The sequence below is a fragment of the Molothrus ater genome, chromosome Z (assembly GCF_012460135.2).
Source record: "Molothrus ater isolate BHLD 08-10-18 breed brown headed cowbird chromosome Z, BPBGC_Mater_1.1, whole genome shotgun sequence".
Classification (NCBI taxonomy): Eukaryota; Metazoa; Chordata; class Aves; order Passeriformes; family Icteridae; genus Molothrus; species Molothrus ater.
This window is the reverse complement of record NC_050511.2, coordinates 18526238-18552119: the sequence shown is the minus strand read 5'-3', so window position 1 is coordinate 18552119 and position 25882 is coordinate 18526238. Positions and strand designations below refer to the sequence as shown.

Genomic DNA, 25882 nt, shown 5'->3' with positions numbered 1-25882 from the left:
AAACTAGAAGTGGTCTACAGAAGATTTTAAACCTATCAGCCTGAAACAGGAATTACGACCTAACTTCAAAGGATTGGAAAACATAACCTCACACTAAAAAAAATTGGTGAATATTTGTAAAAATATAGCATCAGCACCATTTCCTGGACCAAAAAGTATAGATTTCCTAGAATATTCTGGATTCTGCTGCAAAGGTTTTCCAATAAATATACATGATTAAAATAAAATTCAAACCATCACCTGGTTTCCACAGAGACATCAGATCAAATAATCAATATATCTCTATTTTTTCCCTAAAATATACAGTGGGATTAGGATGTATTCTTTCACCTGAAATTTCTGCCTTGATGGCTATGCTTTTTCTCAAAGCATTTCTGAGAAATTAACAAAGCTGGCATATTCACATCTTTGAGTTCTAAACTTTCCTGACTGATAATTATTACCATCCATCCTAGTATTCCTTCTGAAAAAAATCCTTTCTTTCCACCAGACAGTGAAAATCAGAATGTGAACAAAGGCACATGGCTTTAACAAACAAAAAAACAAATGAAAAAAAAAGACATAATATTATTAACTATTGGCATCATCTCAGCAATGGCATCCAGCTAAAGTAGGCTTCTACATGCATAACAATGATTCCTTGGATAATGTCTCTCTCCATAATATCATTTGTGCTATTCATAATCTGCCCAAAGTGCTCTGGTGGTCATCACTTTATAGCACACTGGTTTTTACAAAAATTCTGAAAAGCCATGAATAAACTGAAATTAATCTCTCATCCATTAGCTGTTCTTGTTGTCAAAAGCCTCCTGTTTTTTTTTTTTCAGCTGATAAAGGTGTGATTTGGACATCAAAAATATAAGCATCTATTTTACTATATTTATGTCCACTTCTTTATCTGTGTAATAGAACATATATTTCCAGAGTGGAAAATTTTAGATGGACCTTTTGTTTCAAAGATGCTTTTTAGTACAGAAATAAAGCATCTTCTGAAGATAGATATTTCTGGCTACCAGTCATAGAGCCATGGTAGACTAATAACTTGAGACAGATACCTAAATTTTAGCTTATTAAGTCCATGAGTTTTTGATTCCACTTCTACATTACCTCCCTTTCCCCCAGTTTCTAGTCTTATACCTGTATCTCCATCTAATGAAGCTTGTTTGTTAACTTGGCTCTTTTCACTTTGGGGGAACACTGAGAACCAGCTGTGTACCAACTGAAAACCTGTCCCTTTGTGTAAGAGTCACTTACAACTTCAGAACAGATTAAATAAGTTGCTACTGTACACTTTTCTGAAGGCTTTTATTCTTTGAATTACTCAAAAGTGAACATCATCAGGTTTGAAACTTCTGTCCATGAATTTACCAGATTTAGAAATCTGAGTTGAAATCTCATCATAGATCCAGGAAACAATTTTGTTTTCTAAGAGAAAATTTTTCTGATGTAAGAGTTAAAAGTCAACTTTGATATAAGCTGGCTATTGACCTAATCACAATAGTCACAGTACTAATGGTTAAGTTAGATTTACAGGTGATTTGGTTCTAGATTAAGTACAGTCAATCATTTGAATTAAGACTTCAAGGACATAAAAAGTAATTAAATTTGTTTTGTTTCTCCCTAACCTACTCAAAGACCAACTACAAAATCCCTTTCAGAAAGAGAAAATAGAGGCTATTAATCTCCTAAATGCTAAAAGTCTGGCAGCCCTTGAGATACAATTTGGATTACCAAGGGAATGAATAACAGTGATCCAACATTAGTTCTCTCAGTCTTGGAAACGTTTGACATAAAGGAAGATTTTTTTCTATTATTAAAAGCCATATGTGATCAAAAACTGTGAAACAGTCAACTACATTTAAAATCCCTTGTACTGACAAAATCCATAAGACATTCAGAAAAAAATTTCTGTATTACTTAGGTTTATAGTTATGGTCACTGACAAAAAACAATGGATAATACATTAATGGACATTTTATGTGGAAAAAATTTTAAAAACAAAAGAAACTTTCAGCATTTAAAATTCCATTCTAAACAGGCCATGTTTATAACTACACTAAAGAAGATACTCCAATATCACTGGATTTAACTGTATGCTTCCAAGAGAAATACCATAGTAGAAAGTGAGTGCTACTTTTGAAAACTCGAGCTCTCGCAAGAGACATACACTCATTTTGGTCTGTTGAAAGTTATATTTGGGCAGCTCAGTAGCTCAGTTTTTCTTCTACATGATCAGAAAAAAACATCTGTAAGTAAGTGAGTTCTCCTGGCATACAGAACCCCGTTTTCTAAGGTCTTATTTACACAAGGGGGAAAAAAAACAAATCTACTTTTGCATTCAGCAATTTATCTGCATTGGGCTGTAAATTAGGGCAAACCACTGGGCACTCTGCATGTTCTCACTGTATTACATGTAAGTATATCAGGTAAAACCAAAAGTCAAATAAAAACTCCCCAAACTTAAAAATGCAGGGACAGTCATGCTGTACCCCTGTGTCACTGTGTCATGTTTGAGACTCTTGGTGTGGGACCATACTGTGTGATGGCAACACAGCTTTGCACAGTGATTGAACTGAGACAAAATTGTGTACGATGAATGCATGTTCATCATTGTCAACAGAGACAGCCCCTAGCATCTTGCCAGAATATATTCAAAACACAACAGTCTCCTGATCTACACTTAACTCAGTCTTGCCTGAATATCTCCTACTCCTAAAGAAGGTGTATATATTCTTTTATTATTTTATACCTAGAGATGGAAAGTCATGCAATGTTATTTCACTTCCTAGCCAGCAAAACAAAATGAAAAATATCACAGGACTAGGTTCCAAGGGCTGTGTAGTGGTCAGAGTGAACCCCACAGTTTATACAAAGTAGTATAGGATAGAGTAGTGCTCCTGTGACTGCACAGGGAAAATAGGGCTTTCTAAGTCAAGGTTACTCAACTCATTTTTCCAACATGCCCCACAAGAGTTTTTTCCCCTATTCAAATTTACTAGGCTAGTGTATTGTGTATTTGTGTACTAGTGTACTAGCTGGGCTAATCATGTAAACTGCTATTTTCCCCCATTTTCCTTCCTTACTTACTTGTGCGAGAATGTATTTTATATCTGCGTTCCTTCCACAGACTCTGCCTGATTGTCGTAGAGGACACCACTGGCCCAAACAGGAGTGGCTAACAACCACTGCATTGGAGCCAAGAATTTCTAAAGGAATTCAGATAGAAATAGTCTGTGATATATGACACTTCAAAAGAAGAAAAAAAAATTTATAATTTAGCAAAAGAAAGCTAGTATGTAATCTACCAGACACTAAAAAAAAAAAAAAATCTAGCTCTTAGTAATATTTAAAAATGGGAATCCAAGTACAAGTATTACCAGAAGATTTCCGGAATCCATCAAGTTCCTGATTCTGCATCCTTCACCACAATGAAACAAGAAGACTACAGTCCTGCCCTGCCTTACCTTCAACCTCTTCTGTGATCACTTGTGAACTACTACCACACAGCTCTTAAAAATGCTTGTTGCAAGGGACAGTCAGACAAATTTCCTATTTCCCTGGATCCCATAGTTTTCAAAGTATTAAGGCTCATTTGTATGTAACAGAGGCCTGAGCACTAAAATGGCCATGACTGAATTATCTTGCACTTGTTTAGCTAGAAAATGCAGTTTCATAAAAAGCAGGGAAACTTTTCCTGGGAGAAGGCAAAAAACTGGTTTGTTTCATAGATAATACACCTGAATGTATGGCCAGACTTGAGGGGTCAAATGAGAAACATATATAGTCAGTATCCGCTCTAATAGTGTTTATTAAATATTTAGGGAAAATTGCAACAAGGTGGGCATATATGATAGTCCTTTTTAATATGCCTCCATTCTCCAACCACACATAGTTCTCCACTTTCCTGAGCAGAAGTAGTTTCTGTGTCTATAAATACTCTCAGTGAGTATCTCTTAACATGAGTTTGCACAGACTTCTCTTAATTCACATAAATTTTTACCAAGAACTGCCATTGCTAATCTCTGTGTATGGAACTGACAAAATTTCTGAAGAATTCCAGGTTTTATTCTTTCTATCCATTTAAAATCCCAGGCTCATTCTTCTCATGCAGACCAGCTATTAAGATGGCTAGTTTAAAACAGGGTATTTCTTTAGAGTGCCTTAGCCTTCCAATTAGAGCAAGAAAAAAAAAAATTAGCTCAAAATGTATGTAAGTTTAATCTCCAGAGCTGAAGTCCAATTAAGACTGTTCCGTACAAATGCCTTCTATCATTGCTTCTTTCATGTACAAATGCCATCTTCTATCATTGCTTATTCCACTTAGCTTTAAGGTTCCTGCTTCTGCACAATCATAATGGTATTCATAACCTTCAGCATAGGGGTATTTGTCCTGGACTATGTGACTTTTCTGTAAGGTCTTTTCATCCTTCAGGCTGCTAATTGCAATCTTGCTTCAGATTTGACATTCATTTTCACAGGACTCCTCATGTATGCTTCCACCACCTCTTTCTTTTTGTTTTCTCTCTTCTCCTCTAATTAGCACAATACTAGCTATCCTAGCATTTCCATTTCTCAGCCAAAGCCACTATAACCCCCTTGCCATTATATGATCTTTTTAATGTCCTTCTGCCTTGATAGGTTCCATACTACCTGCATCATGGCAAAAGACATGTTCACACTCAGCAGCTGTTTAGTGAGCTTCTTTGTCTACCACACACATCAGGTTCAAAGACCAAACTGATTTCCTATTAATCACTTTTGCTTCTGTTGTGATTCTGCTACATGCCACCAGCTCTACCTTATGGGATGCAGCTAGCTACTGACACTATTTTGAACCACTCAATAAATTAAACTGCCAGAAGCAGAGTGCTATGAAAAGAAAGCATTACCAGTATCTGACAGATGGACATTCTGAAAGAGAGTTGGTCTATACAAGAGCAGAAAAAATGTTGCTGTCTCATGAAGCAGAGACAACAAGACAAATATCTGAATCCTTTAGGTACTCTATACAAGCCTACCACCATATTCAAAATATCATACAAGCATACAATTGGGGAAGCAGCAGTTGTGAGCAGTCAGAAAGGTCCAGGTGCCACTTGTCAGCCCAAAACCACAGAAACTTTCTAAGTCAAACCATGAACGCCTCTATCTGTTATACAGGTGATCAGTGCATATCCTGTTCACTTGTTACAGGTTTCTTTAGCACATTGACAACATGTAAATAATGGGCCTGCTTACACATTTTCTTCTCCTCTAAATTACTTCTCAATGGAGGATTGTGCATTTTGGACAAAATAAGTGTGTTTGTGGGAAAAAAAAAAACCAAACCAAACCAAACCAAACCAAAGCAAAGGAAACCAAACCAAACCAAACCAGACCAACTACAAACTTTACAAAAAACTAAAGTACTAGTCTTGCCTTTTTTTCTGGAGAAAGAAACTTACCTTATTTGTCTCCTTTTATTTCCTTTAGTTCCTCTATGTAGTACAGTAGGGTTTTTTTCTTTACCTGTTGTCAGTTTGAACTTTCTCCATACGAAGTATCTCCAGCACAGCAAATAATGAAATAGTCCCATTTCCTCTGCAAATATTTCACCAGGCACGTGCAAAAACCATATAAACTGTTTTTTCTTGGATGGTAAGTAGTAATCCCTTTGTTTTCTCATATACCCGGATCATGCCTTTATTCAGTGGCTGTTTACTAAACAACTTGTACTTTAAAAAGTACTTTCTTATTCTTGTTCCTGAAGTGTCCAGTTTGATATCATTAAATTAAATTCCAATTCTATTACCTGACATTTGAAAGCTAGTAGGGTTTTTTTAATGTATTATATACAGATCTCTTCTTCTGTACTGGTAACACCTTCCAACTTCCCATAATTTATTAGCATATACCTACTATGTGTTAAGTTTACTAACTATTTGAGTCCTAAAACCCTTACACAATGCATTTGAACTCTGATGCCTTCTCCTGTCAAAACAGCTTGTCATTAGCTCCTCACCCACTCTTCTTTCCAGTACTGAAATCAGTGCTCTCCAGGAAATTACTTTGATTCCTTTTGTTCATACTGTAGATGAATCTTACATTACATCCAGCCAGCTACGATGCTGTCACACTTCAGCTCATATCTTTTTAGTTCACTGTTAGCATATGTGATGCTATATCATGTGTGATCATATCCACTAAAATCTAGAAACCCTAATCACAGAATTCTCTGAAGAAATTGCACATGAAGTAAATTGCACTAATGGCTGCTAAGAAGTCTTGTAAGATGACTAGAATTTGAGCAACTTTTGGAGAAGAGGTCAGAAATAATCAGTCCCAAAAGATTTAAGGACATTGCAGAAAGTACATGTCCTAATTTTAGGTGAATTCTGAGATATTACATATCCAGGTGTTTTTTATTTAGCTCAGCTCATTCTGGAATGCTTCATGAAGATGAACAAATATAGGCCTTAGTAGTCAGCATCACAAACCAAACCATCTATAAAGGAAAACCAGAAACCCCTAGGAGAATTTACTTCATATTCATTTTTGCAGAGTGGCCTGTACTTGCAAAAAATAAACCGAAGTCAATAGTATCTAATCTATAAGGGGCAAAAATGCCCACTGAGTATCATTCTTGCTGTCACAAGAAAAATTTATTTCCTGTGGCAGACCTAAATTCCTTTTTCTTTCCATAAATATACAAAAATAATGACCTGATGGCCAGAAAAGTAGGAACTTTCTTCATATATATACAGCTACCATCATATAGAGATAGATACTATACTAATTTTAGAGTAAAGAAGTCAGCAAATTACACCATTGACAACTTCCATCTGAGTTATTGACTGAATTCATTTAGATAAAATTTCTCTGTATTTCTCAAACTGCAATTAATGAATAAACAAAGTCATAAGAGGTAAAAATTGGGGAAAGAATTTGTTTATGAAGAGTGAGTAATAAAACAATCTGGGTTAAACCAGAAAATACCAAGATGATTATGATATAACAATATGTTTATTCAGGAAAGATTGAAGGAGATTAGCCTTAAACTACACTGAAAAGAAAGAAAAGTGGAAAAAGCAGTTTCCCTAGTAGAAAAAAAAAATTGCAACTGATATGCTAACTGCTTTTTCTTATCTGACCAACAGATATCAATGTAAATACAGAGCTAAATTCTACAGAGATGCTGTTTTGTTTGATACCATAATTTCACATGTAAAATCTGTATGCACTGTCCATTATATATGCTACTAGGCAAGCTACTACAAACATCCTCATGTGACTCAGAGACCCTGATGGCTCCGTGCTCTTACAAAATGCAATGAAGCTTACTTCCTGAAAAACTGCAAATTGACTAGCATTAAGTAGAAATTAGTTCCTTTTGTGTGACCCCCATATCCTCCCTCAGCTTGGGTCTCTTTCAACCCAGCATAATTTCAGAACAACTTCAAGATGTTCTAACATAGTTCAGGGAAACAGCTTGTATTGAGCAGCAGTAGAGGGCAAAAGTAAGCTTTAAATATTATCTCTACACTCCCATTTTCATGGTATTTACATTATGGCTCCTGTCCAAGGCTCTGGTCCTGTGATTTCAAAGCAACAACTGCACAGCAAGAGTGCAACGTTTTTCTCTAATCTACAACATGAATCTTATTAAAATTCAGCAAAGAGCCTGTATGGGCTTCATTTATTTTGTTTTTCTTTGTAGATTCACTGCAACTGTATAGATGTTATCATTTGCTGCTAAAGTGGTTCATGGAACCTCACAGCACAGTTGATTTCACTTTTAGGAATGCTGTCAACATTAATTTCATTTTAGAAATAGGCTTAGTTTTGCTTATTAAAATGATAACTTCATAAGTTGCATTCAGGTTTAAAAGTATACTGTTAGATTCTCTGAATTCAGTTGAACTTGTACAAATAAAATAGCTTATTTCTTTTTCAAATTTAGTCCAATGTAACTGTTATTGATCCAGATCCCACAGCAAAATCATTCCTTTTATTATTTATTTCCCACCCTGACTCCTCTGTTGAAGAAAACAAGACAAAACAAAACAAAACAAAACTCTTGATATTCAGATACACAGCTATTAAATACTCTTTTATCTTTCCTTTTCTCATCTCCAGCTCTTACGGGGCCTATGTAACATTTATATGACATTTGCATGTGTCCAAGTGCTGGTTCATGACAGTTCTTCCACTGCTATATGCTTTCTGACAGTCACAAGCTGGTGACTTGCAGATCATTACATGGCAGGCAAAGGCAGCTATAAAAAGGTTATACCAGAAGGCAGTCTGGTCACAGGTCAGGGGGAGCTGCAATTCCTTGAATTGTGGCAGTTTAATGATTTGCTGGCCTAGAACATGGCAGGATGCATTTCCCTGGAGTCCAATGAAGAAAACTGCCTAAGACACACTTTCCAGAACGCTAGAAGTGTTCTGGAAAGGATCTTACACTAGCTAAGTTTCTCTTAAAGAATTCCCACATAGGCTTGAAGTTTAACAGTGAGATAAACCTTATTTGGAATCTCAATTATGATAAATGACAGCTTTTCTTTCCAATTAATATAGGCCTTTGAATACAGATGTATCATTTTTTCTAATGATAGGTGTCTTTATCAAAGAATATTTAAAGTCCAGCAATGTGAAGTATTGGAGGGTTCTATAAAGCACAGGACTTCGTAAAACAGTGAAATCCTTGACCCAAGACTCTACAGAAGGTTTTCAAAAAAGCTGTTGGAATATTGAGAAAAATAGTGGAACTTAATGCTGGTTGCAGTTGCAGAACTGACATTGCAGAACTGACTCACATTTCCTCTCCAGACTATTTGAGGCCAGGAATTTGCAACCACTTTGGTGTGCATTTTAGAGCAAACATGCAGCAAAGACAAAGGACTACCTAGATAGGGTGCTGAACTTATGGTCACTATCCATTTTTTTGAGTTGGTTTAGAGACAGTGTTTAAAACCCTCAAGACAGGCACTTTTTAATAGCAATAAAATTGTAATATCTCATAAATATTTGAACAGCCAGTGCTGCATTTTACATAAATTGCATATGAATTTTTAAAAGTACACTCATTGGCCAACATGGCCTGTCCCATAAAGTGTACATCATGTGCTCTTTGCACTGAAGTCTGAATGGAATATGCCTTTTACATTGCCAAGATCTTTGGTACTGAAGATTGAACCCTGGTTCCATACAAGAAATGCAGTTAGTTTTACAAGATATGTATTGTTTATAAAGGATGCATCTATACTTTTACACATCAAATATTTCCCAAGGCAGTATGTGTTGCAAAAAATTTTTAGTGAGTACAGTTCTGGGTTTTCCAGTAAAAGACAGCAGTATCACATCTTTTAGCACTTTTATAGTGTGATTTTGTAGTGTTTTGTAGTGTGCAAAGAAATAATACCAACTCTCACATGTAGTATCTCATTTTTCACACCATTTATGGTGCCCTAATTCATAAACTCTTGGTCCCATTTTCACTCAGATTCTTAGTGCTTTCTCTCACATCCTCCCTCATAGTATGAGCTATTGCAGTCAAACTTCCAATAGCAGCACACATAGTATCTTTCCAGTCTCTGCTTATATTTCCCCCTGCTCTGCTGCTTTTAACATTTAATCTATAGTAGTTATTTATATTTTTATACATTATAGAGATTATTTAAATTACCAGTATGTACTAAAGTTTAGAGAACAGACAAACTGTGTTGTCTTCTTTTAGGTAAGCAGCATCTCCCCTTCCTACTGTTCATTACCACTTGAATGGCTGAAAGTGAACTCTTTCAACAATTTCTTTCTAGGCTACCTACCTAAGATGATGGTAACTGAATTGGACCTATGGGTGCAGTTTTAATATAAACAGAAAAACAAGTACAGTAAACAGAATACAGAATAAACAGGGCAAGGTAAAGAGAGGACTAATAACTACTACTTTCAGGAAATATACAACTTCTGAAATTAACTAAGACTCCTTTAAAGCAATACAGAGATTAAAATCTCCTGGTGGTTGTGTGATAGATCTTACAATACTTCTGTCTGTACTATAATAGGCTTCCCTTTGACTGTACAAATTTTCAATATCTGCTGTTGACAACTCCAGATGCTATGGAAAATAAGGTTAAAAAAAATTAAACAAAAATAATCATTAATAAATTTCACAAGTATTTCTGAGAAATAGTCTACCCAATATGACTTGCAAATAAGTGGAAGTACTCTCAATGAATTTGTAAGAAGCACCATATGAAATAATACTGCATCATGAAAATAGGATCCTACCCCAAAACTTTCAGGCTCTTCAGTGATTCATATTGTGCAGAAATAAGCAAAATAGGAGAAATTAAATAATTCAGGCAAACCATATCCAACTACAACTGGATAACATTTCCCTGTTGAAGGGCATCTTCAAAATGAAACAAAAGCTACCCAGAATTTCCCGTTGTTTCAGCTAACAGGAAAAGTCCAGAAAGACTACAGCATTCCATTCGTCAAAACCACATTACCCATTAAACATCTTTTCTCAGGGATGGTTCCTTCAGGACCTTCTAACAGACCGACTTTTGTGAACATATTGCACTGCTTATCACAGTGGACAGGTCAGCCCTACTTGTGCCTGCCTGGAGGTGCTGCTCTTTCAGGCCATGTCTGTAACAGCAAATTAAGTTGTTACAAGAAGCTTTGACCCAGGTTTGCAAGCACTAGCAGCCCCTGGGCAGAGTCCAGGACTTAACACAGGACAGAGCCCTTTCCCATACAAGATCAGGATGTGTTCATTCTCTTTCAGAGACTGAAAGAGTTTAAACATATGGACAAAAATTATTCCATATCAGCTGAACACTTAGAATGTGTCACTTACTAATATAGCTGAATCCGGAGAAATCTCAAATTCCAGCACTGGAATGGTGTCCCCATGGAAGTGGTCATGCCACCACATGGGCAGTGCTCTCAAGCACATGATGTAACTCTTGGGGTGTCCTGTGCAGGGCCAGGAGTTGGACTTGACAGTCTTGATGGGTCCTTTCCAACTCAGCACATTCTACGATTCTACATTACTCTCATCAAATCACTTTGTCTGATGTATTACGGTATACTCATTTGATTTTCATGCTGAGATGAAGAAGTTTCATTTTCAATATTAGACTTACTATCATCATCTAAAAAGATTGTAAAAGTAGCAGCAATACATTGTCACCAGCAACTGACAAAGGAATAATGAAATACAGTTTGCACCGGCTATCATAGGAATTAAAAACACTCAGATGAGACAGATGTGACTGAAAATCCTGTGATGAAATACTTGCTACATTTGCTATCCTCTTTCTCCACATGCTACTCCTACCTCCACTTTTAGTGCTTCAGCTTTCACTATCTTTCTATTGAACCAGTGTATTTAGTGACTCTTGAACTGATTCTTATAGCCCCAGTCAGTGTTTCAGGGTATTTCTGCAATATTGCACTGCCTCTACACTTTTAAGTTACTGCAGAATACTCTGCAAAGACTTCAGTATCAAGACAATATTCATGCATACTGGTACTCTACAGACCCTTCTACCACACACACACACACACACACGCTCTACACCCTTTTTATTTTAATCTGAATTCTATTTACTGCTAAAGGACTGTTAGGAAGCTTGTAAAGAAAAAATCAGGTGCCTAATATTTATAGATATTTTAATAGTTCTAATAAATTTAGTTACTGAATGATGAAATTGCATTTTCTCAGTCAGCTTACACAACCTAGTCCTCACTTAGTCCCTTAGCCCTATGATGATTTATAGAAGCTGTTGATGTGAAGGAAGCAACATTTCGGGTATCAAATGAAACTGTCACAGACACTTCTGAGAAGGAAATGCTGACACAAGCAGCGCTTATCCTGTCTTCTCTAGGAGGACATCTTTCCAAGTGATTATTGCACCCAGTCCTTGAAGCTTTTCCAGAGAAAAGCCATCTAAGCAGCAAAAGGCAGTGCAGTATTCTTATTTGATATTTGCACCAAAATGCTACAATCAGATATCATTGTATGAATGCAGTTATAACTCCTCTGTGCAATAAACAGATCACAGAGGGAAAACTTGATACTTTATTCCTCAGAAAAAATTTGGACCGAGATCAGTTTGAAATCACTGAGGCTTCCGACCAAGTAAATTTTAAAAATGAGCAAAAGACAAGGTATGGACAAACTGTCAGCTAAATATATTGACCTGTCTTTGCAAATTTTATGCTTTCTTCTAAGAGCCAGTATCCAGACTTTATTTTTCCTTATTTTTTCCTCCCTATTCTATGGTTTATTTTGACATGTTAGCTAGAAAAGTCTACTGTTTAGAATAAGCCTATAATTTGTCCATAAACTATTGCAGGTTCTTATTTGTATTATATCATTGACAGTTCACAAAAGTATTGCAGGGCTTTATAACACTACAGCTACAGATAGATTTAAAAGGTTCTTATTTTTATTTTCTGATTTAGACACATTTGAGCTTTTAATAGTTTCAGTTATAATGTATTTTTGTCTGAATTAATATTCAGAAATCATTTTTTAAAATTCAGTGTAAGTTTGAAATTGAGAAAATCTTACAGCCTACTAGTTTCAGCTCTTTCCTTTAATATTACTAATTCAAAACAAATGGAGGAAAAATATATTACTTTTTATTATTTGACACTGTAAAACATTCTAAAGCCCTTTAATGGATTTTTATCCTGTGTCTGTATGTGCTGCATACAGACAACTTTTCTTTACAAATTTTTGTATAGTTTCAATGGAGAAATCAATACCTACTTAGGTGAAGCACATTTTTTTTTTATTCCTGTCCTCTAAAAGAGACATGTTAATGTTCTGTCTTCCTAATGTCCATGGGAGATTGGCACACTTATTATGTACTGTGAAACAAAATTTCAGGGCCAGATGGTGGTCCTGTGACAAGGTAATGTGCTAGCACTAATCAATATAGCACTTGAACTCTGAACTTCTTTCAATTCCAGTAGAAAATACTGTGGAAAGAAGATGTTTGGCTCAGAAGGAAAAGAGGCAAATGTTACAGTGCTCCCAGCAGGCTCTTTCTGACCATTTGACAATGATATTACAGCAAGGACTAGCCCATTCTCCCTGACTTAAATGAAAGAAGACAGTTCAAGAATAAGACACTATTGCCTCCAAGCAAGAAAAAACGTCAAATAAAGGAAAGACTTGAAGGGCATCCCAGTGTGTAAACACCACCTACCTCATTCTGATAACCCTTCCTAATTCATCCATGATAATACACTATGAATTTTATTATTAAATAATGGCTCTGCTTCTTTGAGTGCCCATGCTGACTTTAAACAAACTTGTAACCTTCACTGGCAAACATATGAGAATCTCATTCTGACGGAATCTGCAAATTCCAACAGGCTTCAAGTTGAACACAAAGTATCTTGTTGAAAGCGCCATTAAACAGGAACATTAACCTAGAAGAATATGTACAAAATTGTAACAGGAAATATTGGATTTTATTGATTGTTTGTCTACATAGGGAATTTCAGTGACTTAACAGTATTACTATTTACATATTTCTGCATTTTATTGTCAAGCAAGAATAGCAGAGCAGCATGTATTTCTTCACTTAAGTGCATGGCAAAGTAATTCAGTTCTAATTGTTTCATTCAAAACACATTTTAAAGTTGCATCTGCAGTCTTCTGAGTTTACAAAACTGTGAGATTTTCAATAATATTTTATTTCATATATGCTGAATATCAGCTATCATATGATGCGACCAAATAGGTTGTCACTGATTTTGAGGGAAGTGTTATAACTTCATGCAAGTATTATAACCTCATACTTCTACTCAGATTTAACATCAAATCCCACTTGCTATGATTAATTTGATTTTATATTCTATCTAATATAAATTGTCTTTCATAAATAAATTAATTAACTAAATGGAAATGGATATTGTGCAAGAGCATTATTAATTTAAAAATGTTATTTTCATAACCAATAAAAAAAAAGTATATTATAATATAGACACAAGGTACAAATATAGACAATGCCTATTTAGAACAATTCTGCTCTGGATATAACTTAGGAGACAGGATAGTAATGCTCTATTTCAGATTTTGTGCACTAGAATAGCTTTCTGCGATCCCTTACTAATTTTATTGAGGGTTTCAGAGGTGCAAAAATCAAAGAATTTACTGCAAGTTTAACTGCAACACAGTGCTCCAACACAGAACACTCCATCTAAAAAGCACAGACAAATTTGAGATAATTTGGCAATGATAAGGCCTTTTAAGAACTGGCATTAGAAATTTAGTGGAACACTAAAGAAAGCAACCAATACAAATAAAGATGCAGTGCTGGCTTGGATTAAAACCCTTTCCTATGAAAGTGTGATCTGAAGTCTTGTCTCTAACCCCACATCCTGGCACATGAGTCTTCAAATAGGAAGGTCTCTCGTAGGTTCTGATCCTCTGTTTCCTCTTCCTTAAGGAACACAGAGCTCTTGGGTTTGTTTCAATAATTTTGTTTTTTTCAGGCAAGAACTGTCATAACCTCTTTGGGCTCTGATTTTAATGCCATGCAAAGAACAACAAAATACAATTTGCTACAACTGGGAAGAATACAGCTGCTACATCCCATCTATGCCAGGAATAGACCATAACACATCTAGATCACTGGACAGCTTTGAGCTAAGCACATATTTTTGACATGGAGAGGCAAAAAATATACTGGTGTCAAACTAATCACATGACAACCTTGTAAACTAACATTGCTGCTTTTGCTAGGATAGACATGAGCAATAAAACCTACCTTAATGGTTACTTATTAATTAAAAGAAGAACAGTGTAAAAACTGCAATATGAACACAATTTTATTGCTCCATTATAAAAAAAATAAGGTTCTGTAATTGCAATCTCCAACATTAAATGACTGAAATGAAATCAGCATGTTATTGAAGTGTTTTATATATATATATACACCACTGTTGTAATAATGACAATAGTGATAACCTGAGCGTAAAAACATTGAGAGGCAAAAAGTCTATGTTCTAGTTCCTAAAGGAGACAGAACAATAAATTATTTGAGATACCAAGGGCTAAAACCTAATGAGATAGAACCTAGAGAACCCTGGGAAATTGTGCATTGTACTATATTTAGAAAATATTCAATTTATCTGCTGTTTAAATCATGTTAGATGAACTGGTCAGATTTGAACCAAGATTTTCTGAGACTAAATGGCTGCCTATTGTTAAATGAATTTTAAATTATTCGTATTCATTAAAAAAAAAATTAAATGGAAAATCTGGGGTTTAAGGCTCTTACAAACATTTCACAAAGGAAACACTGCTCTAAGTCCTCAAGAACACCAGGAAGATCTGCAGCTCTAGCTCCACATTACTAAAGGTTTTGCTATTTCTCCCTCTCCTTTTAGTATCACCCTATCATCCAAGAATGAAGGGATGTATCAGTGAATCTGTCGTAAATCCAGCCATGTCTTGGGGTGCACCAGGCACAGCTGGGCAAGGGAAGGGATTCTCCTACTTTGCTCGGCATTCCTCTGGCCTAGAGGAATTGTGGCTTTCAGGAGAATGACGCCTTAGGATTTTAGCTTTTAAATTTTTCAAATTCTCTACTGCTTTAATGTATAACTCTAAAACTTTATATAGAGTGTTAGCTACTGTCTTCAGATTTGGGTCAGAGAAAACATTCCCCTAGGCCTGAAGCTGAAGGACACCTTACTGTCTCAGGCCCTGAAAGTACAAACCAAAGTTAGTTGGGGGTGGGAGCAAACCGGGGGTATATGACTTCATTACCTGAAGATGTAATTGGAGGATTAACCCCTGATATGTAAATGGACCAAACACATCTGTCTGAAAAACAGATCCTGACCAGTATCCATCCTGGGTGTAGCCTCTTGGAGGCTTCTGACTCCCCTAGGTATACCTTTCGAAGGCCTTCAATAAATACTTGCTTTTACTCTCCTAATCTAGTCTAGCCTCTCTTCCAGGTAGCCACTCCAAGGCATCATGCACTGGCCAGCTTCACCTCAAGTCCTGTGTGTAGTTTTGGCCACCATAATACAAAAAGGACAGAAAGGTATTAGAAAGCATACAAAGAAGAAATGGGACAGGCTTTGAGGGGAAGCCATATGAGGAGCAGCTGAGGTCACCTGGTCTCTTCAGCCTGGAGGAGACTGAGGGGAGACCTCACTGCAGTTACAACCTCCTTGTGAGAGGAAGAGGAGGGGCAGGCACGGACCTCTTCTCTCTGTGACCAGTGACAGGGCCCAAGGGAATGGCATGAAGCTGTATCACAGGAGCTTTAGGTTGAATATTAGGAAAAGGTTTTTCACCTTTTTCAGAGGGTGCTTGGGTGTTGGAACAGGCTCACCAGGGAAGTGGTCACAGCATCACACCTGCCAGAATTCAAGAAGTTTTTGACAGAACTACCAGGCACATGGAGTGATTGTTGTGTTAGTTCTGTGCAGGCCCGGGAGTGGTGTTCCTCCCAACTCAGGATATTTTATGATTCTATGGAACAAGTTTTGGCTATCATTTATTTCTGATGAGAACTAGTGGAAAAGGAAACCTATTCCCTCTCATCTCGTTTTTCTCCACTGAGTATCTTTCTACTGTCTCTAAGGCATAGGCAAGGAATGAAGGGGTTTTTATGCCTGGGTAACACTATCTCTTTGCACAAGTTTCCTTCCTCAACAGAAGATGGAAGATGTTTCAGATGATCAGGATGACAGTGCAAAAAATGATGCCTTCTGTTATGCATCCACTATTACAGCTCACACATGCATTCATAATTTTTTATGGGAAGACACTAGATCTTAAAATTGGTGTTTTGAGGTACTTCAATATAACATGTATCAGTTTAAATAGTCTACATATTGCACAGACGTTTATAGCTCACTACCCAGATATTAATATATGTCGATCTGTATTATTTCCAAAAGGAATTTAATTAGTGATAAAGAACTGTACTTCAATACCTTAAAAATACTGTTTGCACTCTAATATTCAAGACAGAAAAATTATGCAAGAAATAATTAACTGCTGTTTCATTCCTATGCTCTCACTCTCTAAATATATAAGGGTTATGACACTCAGTGCAAACCTGCAGTTGTGTAAATGCTATCAAAACTACTACAGTTTGCTTAATTCACAGAATTATTTTTTAGCTTACCCAAATCTGTAGCTTAATTCTTTTTTCATTTTTGAAAACTGTTTTTACTTTGAAATCGATCCCAACCGTGCTGACAAATGCAGATGTAAAGGAATCATCAGCATATCGGAACAAAAAGGAGGTTTTTCCAACACTGCTGTTGCCGATAATTAGCAGTTTGAACATGTAGTCAAAGTTCTGGTCAGATGTATCTTTCTGGCCATATCTGGAATCTTGAACGGATGCCATCTGTAATTCAAAATAAAAAAGAAATATCTTATTGTCTCTTTTATAATAAAAAATGGAAACATTTCAATTTTATTGGAGTTTTTTGTACCAGGTATCAATGAAGCTCAAGAAGAATATCTTCTTGAAAGACTTGTCATGTGTATGCTTCAATGTGAACTTCAGGAAATGCACAGAGATCTAATTATTTTTTGTGATTCTTGTATCTAGTAGTAGTTCTGCTAGCAATAGAGGATGTAAAAATGACTGGTGACGGGTACCAAAACAAAAATAATATGAATTCTAAAAGTCTGGGACAATTCTTAGTATATCACTAAAAATACTTGTTTTCAGAAAATGTGATGAATTGATGGTGAAAATACAATGACACATCATTTGTATAAGAGAGAAATAAGAGATCAATGCTTCCTTTTGACACAGTAGGTATATTTTCAAACAGAAGCTTAGCAATTTTTACATCTAATAAAATTCCTGAACCATTTATTTTACTGTAAGTATGTTGTTATCTTTTGCCATCCCTAAAAATTTATTCAAAATTTATTTTTGAATTTATTTCAATTTATTCAAAAAAATTTATTGAAAATTGAAAATTTTATTTAAATTTATTCAAAAATTATTTTTCCTCCTTCATCATCTTTTAGTTATCATACCATTAAATAGTGGGTATATACACCTCTGAAATAAAGGCTTGATATTTTTCGAGTACTAGTATATTCTGTAGTTATTTGAATTTGCAATATTAATGCAACATCATCATAAGTGGCAGTTAGATTAATAGAATATTAAGGTTTGGAAGGGATTTCAAAGATCATCTAGTCCCAATCCTGCTGCCAGGAACACTTCCCACCAGACAAGGTTGTTTTAGATCTTGTCTAATTTGGCTTTGAACCAGACTGAAGCATCCACCACCTCTCTGGGCAACCTGTGCCAGTGTCTCACTACTCTCACAGTAAATAATTTTTTCCTAATATCTAACCTAAATTTCCCCACTTTCAGAGTGTACCCATTCCTCCTCGCCCTGGCACTCCAGTTCCTGTCAGAGAAGCCCTCTCCAGCTTCCCTGTAGGCCCCCTCAGGTACTGGAAGGTGTCTGTGAGGTCCCAACACAACCCTCTCTTCCCCAGGCTGAACATTCCCAGCTTGCTCAGCCCATCCTCACAGCAGGGGTGTTCCAGCCCTCTCACCAACCTCCTGGCCCTCCTCTGGACTTGTTTTAACAACTCCATGTCATCGTGCTGGGAACACCAGAGCTGGATGCAGTGTTCCAGGTGGGGTCTCAGCAGAGCAGAGCAGAGGGGTAGAACCCTTCTCTCAATCTGCTGGCCAATGCTGCTTTGGATGCAGCCTAGGATTTCCTTGGTTTTCTGGACTGGGAGCACTCACTGCTGGCTCATGGTGAGTTTTTCATCAGCCACCACCCCCAAGTCCCTCCCCTCAGGGCTGCTCTCAATCACTTCTTTGCCCAGCCTGTGGGTGTGCCTGGGATTGCCATGAACCAGGTGTAAGACTTTGTATTTGGCCTTGCTGAGGTTTGCAGTGGCCCATCTCCCAACTGTGTCAAGGTCCTGCTGGATGACATCAACATTTGAAATCTGAGTCCTTAAAATACAGTTTTTAATCCATATAAAACACCTGAATAAGCACAGATTACTGAATACTGTAAAAAGCAACTTATTTTGCTCTAGGGACTTCAAAGATCATGGATTCTATTTCCAAAAAGTATACCTTAGGCTTTCATGAAAATTAGATTAGAGTGAAAATGTGACCCAAGTTCTACCTAGGTTGCTCAAAAATAAATGGCAAAAATAAAGAGCTTAGAGTGTTTGAGCTGAGTTTTCAAGAAAAATTATCAAGTATTTTGTGAGTCTGTGGAAGTTCTTTGATTGAACAACACTTTTGCACGCTGATTTGAAACAGAACGACAGACACCATAACCTAACATAAAGGCTTACAGAAAAGCAGCTCATGTAAAAGCTTTCTAATTTAGGCATCTCAGAATGCATTTGGGCAATCAGAAAGGACAACTGGAACCAGGATGACAGCTGTGCACTAACCACACTCTCAGCAAAATTTTAGTTACTGTATAATATTTTAGATAATTCTGTTATCTCAAAGCATCAAAAATACGATGCCAGCTTCTTTGGGCTACTGAAGAGGCATACAGGAATGGAGACCAAAATCTCTGAAGAAGACATTGGAAGTAGCAATGAATTTTCTATTAAAGTTTTTAATAGAAAATTTGGTTTCAGATATATATATTTCATAAATCATAGAGTAGGGAGCATTTTATTTCAGAATTCTATTTTAGAATTACCTTCTTCATTAAATGTAGTATTGGGTACCTACACGCTTCAACCTGAGTGTTTGCATTGGCCTTAAAATTTATTCATTTCTTCCACAGCTATGCAACAAAGATTTAGAATTAAAATCTGAATATTGTCAAGCATACACATTACTAATCTTTCAGCTTGATTATTTCTATAGAAAAGAGAGAAACTTTCATTACTGTCCTGTATTGTGTAACTATTTGGGGATATTTTGCTTAGAACACAAGAAAAAGGAAATCAAATATTGATCAAATGAGTCTACTCACAAGTTGCTGTAAAGCAGCATAACACAGGGCACACTGATGTTACATAGAGTTTGCAACAACAAGTCAATGAGTTCTATCAGACCAAAGACTGCAGTGGCTGTGGGTTCCAGATGTGTGACCACTAAAGCAGGCTGTTCCACTGCCCTTATGGCTCTCCTTTCTTGTGCTGCAGCTGAAAGCAGTAGTTACCCCTTGTAGCAAGGAGGAATATCATATTCTTTCCTGAATCTCCTAGGAAGCCTTTCACATCTTTCCACATCTCCTAGGAAGCCTTTCACATAGCTTCTTCAACCAGCTTAAGATTCACAAAAAGAGGTTTAAGCTTTCATCCATTTGCTGCCCTGAATCCTATGAAGCTTCCAACTCATCCCCATGTACTTTAATGCCTAATACTTCAGAAACAGTATGATTCAGTGAGCAGGGAAATCAGGAGACCTGGATTCTAATAATAGTCTTGCTAAACCATGTACATTGTGTAGACTTCCTGAGTACTAATGTATTTCCTGTGGATAGTTTTAAATACAGATTTTACCCACAGGAATTTCAATACCCCTCTAAATTAGTGTGGTTACATGCATTACTCATTCAGCAGTTTCCTTAACATTTCTGAAAAAAAAAATTAAAAACTCAACACTTTCACTGTGCCGTAAACTTACAGAGTCATTACTTGCAGTATCATAGACAGAATTACAGGCATGTTGAACATAGAATTTAAGCTATTTTTATTTCAGGGGCAGGAGTACGTCCACTTATTACAGGACACAAAAGGTATAGGAAAGGCATAGGAAAGGACTAATTTCTCCAAGAGGATTAGTGAGGTAATAATTGAAATTGTTCAGAGAGACTAACTTTAGCCTAGTGAACCAGTCTCCCTAGACTACTGACAGTGTTCCTTTCTCCTGTCCAAAACCACAATGAGCCTGCACTACTGTAAAGAAACATCAAACTCTGTGCTGTTGCTAAAACTTTGCCATTACTTCCCAAACTCACTCATTCTGTAGTAAGCAAACAAGACAAATTCTTCCAAGCACAATCCACATTATGCTCACAATCTAAATGATATGCTAAAGAAATACATCTGTATTTCTGCTGACTGTAAGAAAAATACAGATGCTTGGTCCTCTTGAACTTTTTGAATAAGCCTGTAGCGCTTCTCTTTCTTAAATGCAAGCTGTTGACTTAAAAATTAAGTATGCAATGTACTGTAATCCACCTCCCAAGGTAATAATATGACAGTTTACTCCTGACAGTACTTTTCCCTACTATTGGAGGTACATGTAAAATATGAAGAAGATTGTGACGATGCTATGTTCCACCTTTGGAAGTTATGCTGGAAGCAATCACTAGGAATGCTGTGTTACCACCTATAATTAAACATTACATACATGGATGAGAACCAAATAAACCTCGCTAATGTTACAATATTCTGTTTTCAATAAGGTAAAATGCATACCTTTATGTTGACCAAGTTCTTTTCCCAAAGGTTAAATGGATATATTAAACAAGCATCACTTTCAACAAAACACGCTGAGTTTTCTCTTCAGTACAGTTTTGCCCTTATTTGGTAAAATTGAAGAGAAAATGCAAATTATTTTGATTAGCACCAAAAGCAGTCAAACCATTTCCTACAGGACTTCGGACAGACTTGAGAGTCGACTAAGAAGTCTAAGCTCAAGACAATGAACAGAAAACCAATAGACAGGAGATCTCAGATGCTTGCTCCTTATCAAAGCCAGGAGGAATTATGTTGCCAGTTTGAATATGGTGCAAGGACAAATAAAGGATAGCTTTGTATGCTTTCCTGCTTACAGCACAACTCTAAACTCCTTAAACATGGATTATTTAAGGGCATAAGCAAGTCCAATCATTAAGAAGCGTTTTCTGTTCAGACCCAGGTGCTTTCCAAGTCTCATGTTTAGCTGTTTCCTTGATCCCAAAAGAAGAGGTGAAAATAGAGCAGGGTTGAGAACAAATGACAGAAAAACTGTGTTTACCTGCCACCTTCATGATTATAACAAAACATTTGGCTATGCAACTCTTTATGCCTTGGCAGGCCTCATTCTCTGGGAGAATCAATTTGAAAAGATTTCTTACTTGAGCACCGCAGGATGCTGTGGCATTCCTGGCCTGCACACAACTTTAGTTTGCACTTACATATGCACCCCACTATGCATGCTTAGTATAGGATGATTGGCCCCTGGAAAATATGGTGCAAAAGGCAAAAAAGCCTGACATTGAAAACATTGAGATTTATTCCTTCACACCTTTAGCAAATAAGCTGGTTCCTTTTAAAAGCTCTAATAACAGTCTTATCTTAAAGGAAAAGATCATTAGGAAGTCCAGAGGAAATATCTTCCTCCTATGCACAGTGAGGATAGAGACTGATTAGCGAACTTAAAATTGTTTAAAAGTCCAACACTCTCTTTCTGTCTAGTGTTCTTAAGCCCGCCTCTGAAAGTGGGTAACTGAGGTCCTTTTCAATAGATCACTTTGGTCAGATGAGAGTGGAACAGCACTGATTGACCAGCATTTATACACACATAGGTGCAGTGGAAAGAGAAATGGTTCTTTCCTACACATAGGGTAGAAATATATACACTTCTATTTCTTTCTATACAGCAGCTGAATTTAGCTGATATTTTAGTATAAAAACAGAGTTTCCTGCATATGCAGCCTTTTGCAAGGCAATCTTTCTGCCTTTTGCAAAATATATTTAGCCAAACATAATCAATGGATATTGAAACAATGGAATACAATGTTTGGAAAATGGAATACAATGTTTAGAATGGAAAAATTCAATGACTTTAACTTACCAAACTGTATGTAGGATGTGGAAGTGAGTGAAACTCACTGCACATCATTGTCTTTCATGCATAGATCAACTGACATCATCAGAGTAGTTCAAATATTACCAAAATCCCTATGCATAAGAACACTGTAACAAATAACCCAACCATGAAGAAATTAATTACTTTTGAGGTGAAATATCAGACTAATCTAGGGACTGGATTTTAATCTTAACTCTTTCAGAGGCATCCTATGGCTTTTGTTTTCTTCTTTTCTACATCTTGGGCAAGCTGCTTACTCTCTTGTATTTTTGGTGTGATCTCAACCTTGATATCCACAGATATCAGATATCAGAGCAGAGCAGAGCCAATTCTCACAAATCTTAATCATTTATTTTTTAACCAATTAATAAGAATTAACAAGGTTCAGTAGACAATGCACCGGCCACTTATTTGGAATTTACTGATTGCCAGCCATCTGCAGAGCGCAGCTTGTAAACTAATGTACTTGGCAGCATCAGGAAAAGCCTATCTGCTTGAAGGTATTAAGGGGTCAGAATCATGTATATATGTAAATGTATCCCAGCACTATTAGAAACATGTAGTTACAAATGCAAAGGGGTTTTTTAAGCAGAACACTGAAAGGCAAAGTTGGGGAATACCAAGGAGAAACTGGGATGTCAGGTTTAAAATACTTCAGAGAAACTCTACCTGCTTCATATCAACAAAACTAGCATGAATATGGCCACACTGCCAGGAGCTGCCCAGGAGAGTAGAATGTAAGGTAGTAAAAAACAGTTTTGACAACTTGGATTCTTGTGGTGAGCTCGCGAATTATCCCTCATTTCTCTTTCTTTAACCTAAATTTACTTTGTCTATAAAAAGGGTATCTTAGGAAGCATATTTCTAATTCCCACTCTAGGTAGCATTAGTGGCAAAACGAGATACAATCCTAAGAGGGTTAGTATAACACAGGATATTAGGAGGCCACCAAAATAGTGCTGCTGTGAAAAGAAAGAAAATAAAAGCTGTGTCAGCCCAGGTGCTCCAGAAGAAATACATTTAGATTTACTAGGGAATATGAAAGAATGAAAATGAGATGGCTAAAGCTTTCTGCCATTTACCCTATTTAGCACAGCACTCAGAGTCATGAGACTAGGAAAGACTGTGTACCTTTTTGTTTGCCAAGGAAGCTGCATCAGGCTAAGAGACTAAGTGAAATACCAATGCCACTGTCTAGGGCACTGATGAGACAGCATTAGTGACAATTCTGATCAAGTGTGTTTATGAAAGTCATGTTAAAATGGGAAAACACCCAGAAAGGTCAACAGGAAGATTATCTTATGGCAGAAATAAAAACAAAACCAAACCAAACAAAAATCCAGTGAACAAAACATTAGCTTGTTTCTCTGGACAGTAATCTGGTCATGATGCTATAAGGGCTATTTAGACTTATATATATTGGAGCAGACACTGGATCGTATCAATAGCATAACTTAGTGCCTCTGAGCTGGAGGTTAGTAAGTATCTAACCAGCAAGTGAACAAGCTTCCACAGTAAACTTCCAAAAAGGGGGAGTGGCAGAAGGAGGACTACAGACTCGAGATGCAGCTAGATTAGTTAACTAAATGGTGTATTTGAGATTCTCTGCAGACTTAGTGGCTTGGAAGGCTCTTGTACTCCAGTGCTTCTACTATGAACTCACACTGACATATCTAATGATTTTGCTGAGTGATAGGAGCTGAATTGTCATGCAAACTCCTGTATCTAATAGTTTTGTTTGGCCTTTTTTATCATAATTTTATAATAACTTCTTAAATATCTGTAAGCAGCAGCCCACTGTAAGGGCTTGCTATTGCCCATCTCCACTGTGTTTGGATGTGTCTGCTATAAATGTACCTTGTCTAGACATACCTACTGCCAGTGACAACAGGATATGAAAAACTAAGGAAAATTGTTTTCACTTCTTTCCTGGGGAAAGGAGATAATTTACAAATTATGTCCCACTTCTTAATTTTTTCCTCCCCTCAGCCACCTTTGAAATGATCTTTCCGTACATAAAAACTGAGAAGGGGCACCTCTTTGCTACCGCCATCTCTAGCCATGAGCCACCTCTCCCCGGTGCAGGTGGACAACTGCTCCATGACTACACAGGTGGAGGCATCGTGCCAACTTGCCGTGCACCTCGGCGGGACCACGGTACAGCTCACCACCCAGCCAGCCCCTGACAGCCAGTCAGTCCCAGGAGAGCTGCGGCCGGCGCTCGGGGGCAGTATCTGAAAAACACCGCTCCATGTGCCCGAGTGTGACCCGAAACCCACCCGCTGCCCCGCGACGGGCCCTCCCTGCCGGGGACACGATCCCTCGCACACGCCGCGGGCCCCCTACACGCCAGGGGTGTCCCTCACCCTCTGCCCGCAGCAGCAGAGCCGGCCCGGCGGCCCGGGCGGAGGGGCTCCTGCCCCGTGCCGGCTCTCGGCTGCACCGCGCCCGCCGCACCCCTCGCTGCGCTCCAGCCCGGAGACCGACCTGCATGGGCGCTTCGTGCCTCATCGCCGGGCGCGGCCCCGCCGCCCGCCCGCTGCCGCTCGCTGCCGCACGCCAACAGCCGCCGCCGCCCGCCCGGCTCTGCCGGCAAACCCGCGTCGAGATCAGCACCGGAGCTGTCCCCGCTCCGCCCCCGACTTGCCCCACCCTCTCTCCCGAGACCTCCCGGGAGTCGTAGTCCTGCTGCCCGGGTCCCCCGCCCTCGGGTCTGGGAGAAGGGACTACAGCTCCCGGGGTGCTCGGCGTCAGGCCGCGAGCGGGCGGGGCCGAGCGGGCAGCGCGGCGGGCGCGGAGCTCCGCGATCCTGGCTCGAGGCCGCAGAGGGCGGCGGGGCTGAGGAACGGGGGTCCTGTGGTGGGGCGGGGGCGCGGCGCGCTGTGCTCGTGCTGAGGCGGAAAGCGGAGACGGAGCGGGCGGAGCAGGCACCGCCGGCTCGGTGGAGGCGCTGCCCTCCCGGCCCGACCGCCCGCAGCCACGAGGAGCAGCTCCGGCCGGCGGAGCACGGGCGCAGCTCGGGGGGCTGCGGAAGCTGCTCGGTGGAGCGGAGCGGGCTCACCCGGGCCCGG

General features: G+C 38.2%; 1 protein-coding gene across 1 annotated transcript in view; it reads right to left on the bottom strand.

The window, feature by feature from the left end:
• The window catches only part of RAB3C (RAB3C, member RAS oncogene family), a 131808-nt gene extending 106409 nt beyond the window's left edge, over window positions 1-25399 (bottom strand). Inside the window, exons 1-2 of the mRNA XM_036402812.2 lie at window positions 25299-25399; window positions 17166-17393 (exon numbers count right to left, since the gene is read on the bottom strand). Of these exons, the coding sequence (XP_036258705.1) occupies window positions 17166-17393; window positions 25299-25322 (252 nt within the window). The 5' untranslated portion in view covers window positions 25323-25399. The remainder of the gene's footprint in view (window positions 1-17165; window positions 17394-25298) is intronic.
• Between the last annotated feature and the right edge of the window lie 483 nt (window positions 25400-25882).